At 52.4% G+C, this 11,290-nt stretch overlaps 1 protein-coding gene across 2 annotated transcripts in view; it reads right to left on the bottom strand.

The window, feature by feature from the left end:
- The window catches only part of XKR6 (XK related 6), a 292,719-nt gene that overhangs the window by 31,971 nt on the left and 249,458 nt on the right, over positions 1-11,290 (bottom strand). For both annotated transcript variants that reach the window (XM_081810730.1, XM_081810726.1), the window contains exon 2: positions 4,447-4,643. In XM_081810730.1, the coding sequence (XP_081666856.1) occupies positions 4,447-4,643 (197 nt within the window). The remainder of the gene's footprint in view (positions 1-4,446; positions 4,644-11,290) is intronic.

The following is an 11,290-nucleotide window of genomic DNA, read 5'->3' on the forward strand; positions in this document are numbered from 1 at the left end:
TTAACTAAAAAAGGCAGACTTGGGGGCTGCGTGGGTGTAAGTGGCCCATCCCCCGCCCCCTGCCAATGTTCATGTGGAAGCATCAGAAAAACCCAGAAGTAAGGAAAAGTGATAGAGCTGCTAATTCTTGATCCAGTCCCCCAAATCTGTTCCCTGACAAAGTCTCTTCCATCTCAACACACCCAGTTAGAAACCACCACCTCTCCTTTCTATCTCTGCCAATATCAGCTCTACCAAGTCTTATTGGTTCACTCTCCAGAATGGCCCCCAAATTCGTGCACTTGGCATCATTTCCCAAACGCCTCCACCCCATAATTTCATCCCTGGATCTCTTAGCTCAGCCATTGCTCTCCTCTCTGAACATCAGGTCTGATCCTAGAGCTTATCTATGTAACTCTTCCCACTTCACTTGGCATCAACTCAAGCTCCTTGCAGGGCCCCACAGCCCCTGCCTGATCAGACCCCTGACTTCCTCCCCATCCTCCCCACCAAAATCACTTTCTTCCCCCACCCCTACACCCACACCCAACCTCAGCTATGCTGGGTCCTTTCGCTTTCTGGAACAAGCCAGGATTTTCCTACCTCAGGACCTTGGCATATGCTGTTCCCACTGCCTAGAAGGCTCTTCCTGCTCTTCCCACAGTTGGCTCTTTTTCTTTGTTTATACTCAGCCTAAATGTCAGCTCTCTGGAGAGGCTTTCTCTGACACTCCTGCGAGGGAGGCTCTCTCCCCACCCCTCAGCACCTTATCTATGATCTCAGCACCAGGTTTGTTTGCTTCAAAGCACTTAACATGTGTCATCGGCCTCACCGATTTTGTTCTGTCTGCTCAGAAAAACGGGAGACACATGAGGGCAGGGACCACGTCTGTCATGTTCCCTGTTGCCCCTCTGCACATAGTATGGCGCCCAAATGAATGCATCTTTGTTGAATGGCAGACGGTATCAAGTACCTAGCACACGCCGAGCAAGCTGCTGTAGGAATGTATGTGCAGCTCATTAGACCTTCACAACAACCCACAAAGTACTTACTCTTCACACTTTACAGATCCAGAAGCCCAGTTAGGAAATGAACTTGCCTCACGCCATAAAGTCAGGAAGCAGTGGAGATGGAAGTGACACTCAGTCTCACTTTTCCCGCCGTGCCGACTGCTCTCCAAACCCCATCACTGCCTGCAATATGGCCAAGCTTTCAGCCGACTCTACCAGCCTCACCACCAGCCTAAATCGCATGGCAGCGTAATTGGCTCCCTTCATATCTTTATTTTTATCTTTGTTTAAACCTTCAAGACATCAGACTTAAGGAAGACCCTGCTGAGATGCTCAAATGACTCTGGGGTAATATTTGTATGGTTGTTGATTATTATCATATCCTCAGCCCTTGCGCTCCTCTCTGAACATCAGACATATTTTTCACTTGTGTCCGGTCTTACGGGGAAATTGGATACAATCCGTCTTGCAGGCTGAATACTGCACCGTTAGCCCAGCGATACGTGGGGAACACAAGGTGGGGATGGGAAAGGTTGGGAGAGCTTGGCATGGGGCAAGATCAACAGAAAACTCGCCTATTAAAGTGATAGTGGCTGTGACCTCCTATCCATCTACTAGGATTAACAGTGTAAGTGGACAGGTGTCATCAAAGCCACCAAACCCAGGCCATTTAGCCATGGATCCCACCAGCACAGCTTGTAGTCCAGTTCAGAAAGTGTATCTACAATAAAAACTCCACCACCACCAACAAAATGGCCAGATGTGGCCCGGGACATTGGTCATTGGTCATGTCATCAAATGCTCATAACAACCCTCTGTGGTAGGTACTAACATTATCCCCATTTCAGAGAAAGGAAAACTGAGGAACAGAACGGTTCAGTAACAGCTGTTAAATAGCAGGATGGGCGTCACCTCTATCTTTCTACGCTGCCATGGTCAAGCATTCCCATGGCCGGAAGACCTCATGTCACCATGTCCCTTCCAGGTTCTCAGACTTTCTCTCCCCTCCTCCAATTTCTAATATTTCAACTGATTTTCTTTAATGTGTCTACATCTCATACAGCCTTTTATGGGAAAAGAGAAGGAAGGCATCTATTTCTAAACAAAATGGTCCAGGGATGAGCAGACCATCTAGAAGTTAAGTAAGAGGGCAATGCCACGCCGCCTGCAGTCTGTGCTCAGTGACGGTGAGTTTCCTTCCTTCCCATCAATCCAGCTCCCGCTGCAGACCCCATCGTTGTCTTGGGAAATCACAGTCCAACAGCAAAGACTGCCACTGACCTTTGTTTAGCCCAGCAGTTCCCAAAAGCATTTAACAATGGAAGCCTATTTTGAGAAACGCCTATTTCACCTGCCAAACAAATGTGGGGAAATGCTTACCCGGCCTCTGAGTGAGCCGCTGGCTCTAAAAGAGGAGTGTGTGCGAGGACAAGCCGGGGGACCTTCCCCAGGGAGGAAGCCCCACAGGACTGTCAGCCCTGCTGTCCTCAGTGTGGCTTCTTGCTTAGTGTCCAGATGCCCCACTGGAGCTAGTTGTCTATTTAGCTCCTTCCAGACCTTCTCAGGGACAGGTCCCTGGTGCTGCAGACTCAGGCTGGGATCCAGCTCCAACTGCTGATGCCCAGGGGCTGGGCAAGACCTCCTCCTAACAGTGGGCACTGCTCCTCAAAGTTCCCCACATCCCCCCCACTCCTCGCTTCTGTGGGGGGGTTGGCAGGACTGCAGCAAGTGTTCTGTGGGACAGAGGGAGCTGCCCCGAGGCCCCTTTCCCTTGGGGGCACTTCCAGCTGGGGCTGTCCTGGATTGGGGGTGGGCAGGAGGCTTTAGCTGGGAGCCAGGTTCCCAGAGCATGGGGGACTCTGTTGGCAGCACAGTTGGGTTCAGAACTAGGTCCTTGGGTTCTAAATGTCAGGATCGAGTTCACCGGCCTGAACCTTTGGCTGGCCTTTGAAGCTTAAACTCCCTTTCTGCTTAAGTGACTAGGGGAATGCAGATTGCAAAGGGCCAGCCAGTCTGGAAAAAGTAAGGAGGCAAAGCTGTTCCATGCAGGCCAGAGGTTGGCTGCCCTTGGCAGACATGTGGGGTAAGGCAGGGGTGGGGGATGCCCATTGGAGAGCGCTCTGAAGATGTTCATAGACATGGTGGCACTGAGGGTCTGTTGGAGGAGCTGTGGGGAGCTGCGGGGTCCAGAGGTGAGAACCCACAGGGCCGGGAGGCCCCACTGGCCAGGGAGAGGTGGACCATGGAGAGCAGCTGTCTTGCTACCCCAGATCATACAAGCTCATGCCCTCTGGGGTCAGGAACCTCTGGGCTGAGTCTCCTCAGCAGCATCTCTGCTTGAATATTCCCAGTGACAGGAAACTCACTACCTGCTGAGACATTCCAGCACTGGATGGCTCCTGCTATTTTAAATGTCTGCCACATGTTGAATCGATAACATTCTCCCTGTAGCTCCCTCCATCTCTTTGGGATGACCATCCTCCCACGGTCCCCCTCCCATGGGACCATTCACGCATCCCAAGTCTTCCTCAGACTAAACATTCCCAGTGTCCCCCCATGATGCCATCTTCAGCCCCTTCTCATCTTAGACCTTCCCCCCTGCTGGGCTCCAGTCCCCCCTGAAATATGCTCTGAGACACACCCATGGCACCTGTGGTCTGTCGGACCATCGGCGATCCGGTGCGACGCCCTGCCTCGACCCACAAAGTCTAACCTCCAAAGGGCTCCTCAGGCAACTAGGTGGCACCTAGAGACTTCTGCAGCTGTAGGGGTCAGTGCTGTCTGACTGGGCTCTGGGGGCTTCGGGGGCTCCTTGAAGACCATCTGGGGCCACAGGGGGTATGAGGGGGGTGGGGCCCGTGGGTGGGGCCAGTAGATGGGACCTCCGCCCCCACCTAACGGGAACAAAGCTGTTTGAGCATGTTTTAAAATGGGCTTGCTACATAAACTTGGGTTTGAAGCAAGGGCACCACAGCTTAAAAATGTCTAAAACTGCCGGCATTGCCTAATGTGGTTTAGTCTTCTGTCACATGCCATCCCTAGACAGTCTCCCCGCTCCCATGGATGTGCACACACCTCAGCTCAGGCCAGCACCAAAGAAGAGGGGCCATTCCCCCCAGATTGGGAGACCCAGGGCACTCCGTTCTTCTGCTCCCAGGGACATCTGAGCCCCGGCTCTGCTCTGTTCATAGGAACATAGTGGTCATGAGCAGGTGCAGTGGGCTTGCACAGAGGTATATGGGGAACGTCTATACCACTCACACGCTCTTGGTGTGGGCTGGGTCGGCCTCACATGGGGGCCTGGGCATGGTGGGGACTCGGGGATTGGGACAGGCAATGCCCATGGGGTGTGCAGGAGGCAGTCACCAGGTGGTCCCCAGCTGGAGGGCGGGGCCCTGTCCCAGCCCACAAGAGAAGGTCATTTTCCCAGCCTCCTGTGGGTGGGGGGGACACTCACAGGGCAGCGTCTCAGCCCTGTTCTTCTGGATCATTATGCAGAGCTGTAGCACCAGTTGGGGGGCGCTCTCCAGGAAGGTCTCAAGGAGGCGCAACATGTTGACGTCTGCATATTCGTACATCATAGCCCAGTAGAAGCGTCGCTGGTGTTCCTTCCGCCGCTGGCTCTGAATCCCCAGGTACATGGTGCGGATATACCTGCCGAGAGAACAAGACAGAACACAGAGAGCGTGGGTAGGGGCCGGGAATGTGGAAGGGTCACGCCATTCCCCCAAACCAAGACTGCCTGTGCCCATGTCCCCTCCTTCGCTCTGAGGTTCTCCAGATGCTTGGACCAGGGTTTTTTTCCCCAGCCCCCAGAGAGGGTGCTAAGGCTTTGGGGTGGAGGAGTTGGGGGTGGAGGGGATGGGCAGGCCAGCGAGGGGGTGTTAGGCAAGTCGTCCCCTTCCTGGCCTCAGTTTACTCATCTAAAAAAATGAGAAATGAAAGAGTGGGACCAGATGATCTCCCAGAGCCTGCCAGTGGAGCATCACAGGTGAGCTCTGAGGCCATGTGATCTTTCTCACATTCAGGACCCCAGGGGGAACATTCCAGCAGGATTTCGTCTCTACCACGCAGCCCTGTCCCCTCTCTGGGGGAGGAGGAGAGGAAAGTAGCATTTGTGAAGCTCCTTCTAAGTGCCACTGGCTGGCTGGCCATGTGGTGCCAGAGTCCCGGGTGACAGACAGGTGTAACTCCCATGTAGGACAGCCAGGGGGCCCGGCAAAGGCTCCACAGCTGGATGGCAGAATGACGAGGAGCTGGCCCCCAGCTGTTGGACACCAAAGCTCAAGCTCTCCACGAGGGAGACACGGAACCTGCAATGGAGCCCCTGTCCAAGGGTGGCATAGGACATAGTCACTCTGATGTACTGACCCTGCTCCATCAGGGAGGGACAAGCAGCAAAGAAAGTGGGTATAGGTGGAGGGCGCAGGCTCTGGATTCAAATGCTGGCTGGTTCTGTCATTTGCTAATTGTAGGATCTTGGATGAATTACCCCAACTCTGTGTCCTTGTTACCCTTCTTTAACATGGAGAAAAGGGTCAGCATCACGGGGTTGGGGGGGAGATCAGGGAGATAATACGCGTGGTGGACATGCATCCGGGGTCCCCCATGCCTCACTCACACCTGAACTGTTGGAAGTTGTCTCTAAGCCACAGTCAAGGGGAGGATGAAAGTTACCATCTAAGTCAGCCAGTGGCCTCTGAGGCTGAGCCCGGGACAGAACGGCCAGCAGGGTCTGGACGAAAGCGAGGTTCAGGATCCAGTTAGGATCAGGAACATGAACCACACACAAGGGCCACAGCCAACAAAACAGAACCACATGTGTGGGTTTTTTTTTTTTTTTTTACATTTTTAAAATAAATGTTTTATTCCCCTAGTTCCATAAAAACAATGTAAATACAAGCAATCTGTACGTCTTGTGTGACCTTGACTGTTCCCTGGGAATGTATATCACTGTGCCCTCTAAAACACTAGGCCTGAATCATCAAGGTTGAGAGAGCAGGGTTGATATACTTACTATGTGGTCCCTTCTGTCCTCAGGCAAAGTCAACTGCCTACTTGGGGCTGCTAGGCAGTCCCTCCTCTCTGTCCCCATCCCCACCCCCAGCCTGGTCCCCGCCATCACCCCTCTTGCCTGAATCAAAGCAGAAGCCTCCTAATCGGCCTCCTAGGGTCCACTCTTGCCCCAGAATATGGCTGCCAAGATGCACTTTGAAAATCATAAATGCAATCATGTCATCCCTCCCCCCGCCCCCAGCCCCGCTTCTTTCAACCCTCCCACGGCTTCCCATAATGCTAAGAATAAGATCCAAACCCCTCCCATGGTTCACAGGACCCTGCCTGCCCCTCCAACCCCACCTCCCACCCTCTCCCCCCGCTTTCTTGTGTCTCCTCTGTCTCTTGAGGAGCACAGGAGTTTGTCTACTGTTCACACCATCTCCCTAATGTCAATGGAGGCAGAAGGAAGACTCCTGTCCTCCAAGGCTGAGGGGTCCTGGTGGGACAGCACTGTCATGATACTGTGAAGGTAGTCCACACCCACGTTTGCAGCAAATTCAGACAGCATCGTCAAGCCAGTCACCGAGAGGGGCTCTAAATCCCCTCAGCCCGGGGCAATGGGAGGAGCGGGGCGTCGCCTGAGACCTTACATAGATGTTACAGAAGCTCACGCTCTTGAAGCAAAGATGCAAAAGCATGCATTTATAGAATAGCCTAAAACTCTAAAGAGATGTTCCTCTCCAATTCCAAAACGGCGGGCCTCCCTCCAGAGCACTAATCATGTACTGGACCCAACAATGAACAAGCGCTCCAGGGTCCCCTGGCCTGTGCCCCGGGACACAGAGCAGCCCTACTGAACCACTGGTGTGACCTACAACAAACACCCTGGCAGTGAGGAGCACCCATCCCACACCAGATGAGTAATACGGATCCCTAAGAGCCTTTGCACAACAGTATCTCTGAAGAGACCCACCCAGGGAAGCTGGCATGGACACCATACTTCCCTCCTGACGCCCTCCCTGCAGTGAGCGGAGCGGCAGTCCTGCTGAAAGGAAAGCGGGCAAGGCTGGCGGTGAGGGTGGAAGGCAGGGCGGCCCTGCGTGGGGCCTGGTGTGGGGGCCGCAGGTGCCCCAGGCCAGGCCTCTGCTGGAGTCCTGCCAGGCCTCGTGCGGCATGTCTGATCGTTGTCATTTAATTCATGGGGAAACTGAGGCTCTGGAGTGAAACGGAGCACTGAATTCTGGTTCTGTTCCAGGTTCTGTTGCTCACTGGCTGTGGTGTGTCCCACGAGTCATCTTCCCCAAATTAAGGGACCAGGGGGAAGCTGGGAAAAAGGCAGGGATGTTGTTGGAAAGCTACAGGGTCACTGAGAGAAAGAGAGACAGAGAGTGAGGCAGAGAGACACAGAGAGATACAGACACAGACAGGGAGAAACACATACACACAGAGAAGAGAGACAGAGAGAGAGATGTGGGAGGGAACGGAAAAAGAAAGAGAGAAAGGAGTGGAAAGCAATGTCACAATTTCGGGTCTGAGGGAGAGGACCAACTGGAAAAAGTCACAGCCAAGATGATTTGGGCAAGGGAGGGCTTACTGTAAGGAGATAGGGTCACAGGTAGTCTGGGAGGGGTTGGGGAGCATCCAGGACGGAGGGAAGGGCCGAATTGGCCAGATCCGAGGGTGGCCTGGGAAGGCAGAGCAGTGGAGGACAAAGGTGCGCTGGCTAAGGTCGGGCCTGTGAGTCCAGAAGCTCCACATGCACCCAGAACAGTCACGTGCCCAGGGGAGCCTTGGTGCATTGGGTCTCACAGGACAGATTGGGTTCCATGACCCCAAACTGAGCCCTACCCACGTGAGGCAGCTGCAACGCACAATGCCATGTGCCACAGACTCCCACAGGGACCAGATCACAAATTTACACACCTCAGGGGTACACTCAGACCACAGACTCTGCTTCTCCCAGCCTCACAAGGTGGCCCAAGGTGGAGGAATGATTAGGTGGCAGAGCCAAGCCTACTCGTCCAGCACTCAGATTCACCTAGGTCTGCCCTGCCAGGGCAAAAGGAACACTTGATCTACCCCCTCCACCCCCATTTTCCCCAAGCCGCAGCTTTCCTCAAGGCCCTGCACCCGGCATGGCCATGGAAATGGAAGGCAATGAGCCCAGAACACGCTGACTCGACCATAATGTCTGCCGGAGAAACCAACGTTGAATTTCTTCTGTGAGCGCATCGCAAGGTGTGGGAAGAAACGAGGGTGGGAGTGGGCCAAGTCAGAGCCTCTCCCGCCGTGCTGATGAGCAAACAGATGCCGGCAGCCCAGAGTGCACCAGGATCAAGTCCAAAACCAAATTTGGAAATCATGCCTCCTGAGACCCCAGCTCACATGGCCTCCCACCCTGTAGTGGGAGCGACGTCGCAGAATCCAGTTCAGGATTTCCCAATCAAGTGCCTTCTACCTAATTCCACACCCTCTGGCTCCTGCACTCTCCTCCTCTATCCTTGAGTCCTTGGGTCCCCAGGAGGCAACTGAGGGTGCGTATAAAATCCGGAGTGGGTCTAGGTGACCTCTGAGGCCGCCCAGCCAGCTGCCTCTGCTAAGCCCCTGTGCAAAGTGTGGCCACAAGATGGCGCCAGAGCCTAAGCGAAGCAGGAAAGCTACTCTGCGGGGTGATCTCATCCCCAGCAGGCAGCCTCTTAAGGCCTGCACCCTTCCCTCAGCAGCATGGGGGTGCAGGTGGCAGGCGAGGCCCAGGGCAGGGCTGGATGTGCTGAGTCCCCACAAGGTAGGCTGCTGCTCTTCCAAAACCCTCATCTTCCCCCCTTCTCTGGCAGGTTCCGCGAGCTCACCATCTCCTGGATATTAGTTGACATAAGACGTCCAATTCTCTTCCTGGATTTGCTTCCACATCTTACGGTCCGTGTCACGCCATCTCTCTCCTAAGAACATCGGATTGTGAAATGCATGGGTCTAAAAGCAGGGAGGCAGCGTGTTGTCATAGAACAATGGCTCAGGAAGGCTGGGCCCCGTCTGCAGGACCACATGGCCTTGGGCCAGTCACTCCCGAGGCTGGGCCTGCGTGATTCATGATCACAGAGGGCAGACTGGAGGACCTCAGGCTTCCAGTGTTTTTACAACTTAATCCTTTTAGAACCTAAATGAGTGGCTTCATTGAATCTGAAGTCTGGCCTCGCATCTTTATAAATAATAATAGGGGCGCCTGGGTGGCTCAGTCGGTTAAGCGACTGCCTTCGGCTCAGGTCATGATCCTGGAGTCCCGGGATCGAGTCCCGCATCGGGCTCCCTGCTCGGCAGGGAGTCTGCTTCTCCCTCTGACCCTCCTCCCTCTCATGCTCTCTGTCTCTCATTCTCTCTCTCTCAAATAAATAAATAAAATCTTTATTAAAAAAAAATAATAATAATAGCTGATGTTTGTATGGCATTCATGTGCCAGGCACTGTTCTGAGCATTTCCTACTTATGAATCCATTTAAGCCTCATAAGAGCCTCTGAGGTAGATGCAATATTCCCCTCATTTTTCAGATGGCAAACTGCAGCACTGTGCTTAACGGATGGTCCTCAGTTTTCCCAGCTAGGTAAGTGGGTGAGCAGGGCTTCAGGCCCAGCAGTCTGGCTTCAGGGTCAGTGCTATTAACTCCTACCCATGCGCCGACCAGGGATGGACCATTTGCCTCTTTTCTTCTGAACTTGGTCCAACTTGTTCCCCTCGCTACAGTGGAAAAGCAGACCGTGGGGCTCTGGTCCAGTTCTTCCGGGGGCTGTGTTACCTTGGGGGACATCTCCTAACCTCTCTGAGCCTCAGCTTCCATATCTTTGAAATGCCTGGCCCAGAGGGGGACCCCAGGAGATGCTGAACAAATGAATGCAGGCAATCATGCCCGCTCCGAGTGTCACAGGGGCTCAAATGCCTGTGAGACTCTCCGGGAGACCAGAAGGCTCAGAGGGCAGCTGTCGCTGCCTCCCAAGGAGCTCTCCTCCCATCTTTCCTTCAGCCCACTCTGCTTATTCTCTCCTCCCCAGTTCTGTCTCTTCCTCCTACTTTGTAAACCAGGGAATTGTCTACAGCTCCTTATATCTGCCTCCAGAAGAACTGTCTAGTTCTCTGAGCACATTCTCACCCTTATACCAGCCCCTAGAAGGAAGATACTTTGTTATCTTCTTTTTCCCATTGGCTCATCTGAGGCTCAGAGAGGTAGAGTGATTCCCCTAAAGGCACACAGCCAGTCAAAGTTCAGGCAAATCAAAGAAGGTCTTACCCAAACTATGTTGCCCCACTGGGAGTTAGCTGTAGTTCTGCCTAAAACTGGCCAGGATGGGAAATAAGTGATTTCTAAAGAAGCAGAAGGCTGAACAGTTTTGCTGTCTGGGCCTACAGTCACCTGCTGCTTCTTGTGACACTCTCGGAAACAGTATTTTGAAACCTCTGATTATACAGAACAACCTGCCCTCAAAGCCCCAAATGGTTTTGTGGGGCCTGAAACTTAGAGAATCCTCTTTCAGAAAAATAGAGTCCACCAAACATTTAAAGTAGAAATTGCACCAATTCTATACTTTTTTTCCCCAAAAAAAGTAAGAGAGAAAAGAACACTTTCCCATTCATTTTATGAGGTCAGCATTCCTATGATATCAAAGCCACACGAACACTATATAAGAAAATAAAACTACAGACAATATCCCTCATAAACACAGACGCAAAAGTCTTCAATGAAATATTAGCCAATCAAATCCAGTAACGTATAGAAAGAATGATATGCCAAAGCCAGTTGGGTTGATCTTGGGAATGAATATAAGGCTGATTCTACATGCAAAAATCAATCCATGCAATCAATGATATTAATAAAGCAAACACACATTACATTAATTGATGCAGAAAGAAGGCATATGACAGAATTCAACATTGATTCATGATTTATTTTTTTTAAAGATTTTATTTATTTATTTGACAGAGAGAGAGACAGCGAGAGAGGGAGTGCAAGCAGGGGGAGTGGGAGAGGGAGAAGCAGACTCCCTGCCGAGCAGGAAGCCCCATGCGGGACTCGATCCCAGGATTCTGGGATCATGACCCGAGCCGAAGGCAGATGTTTAACGACTGAGCCACCCAGGCGCCCCCATTGATTCATGATTTAAAAAAAAAGAAGAAATTCTCAACAAACTAGGAATAAAAGAGAACTTCCTTAACCTGACAGATGAAGGACACCCGCCAAACCCACAGTTAATATCATACTCAAAGATAAAAAGTTGAATTCTTTCCTCTTAAGATCAGAAACAGATAGTGATGTCTAC

Source organism: Leptonychotes weddellii, chromosome 2 (assembly GCF_054177405.1).
Source record: "Leptonychotes weddellii isolate Sample4059 chromosome 2, ASM5417740v2, whole genome shotgun sequence".
NCBI classification, from domain to species: Eukaryota; Metazoa; Chordata; class Mammalia; order Carnivora; family Phocidae; genus Leptonychotes; species Leptonychotes weddellii.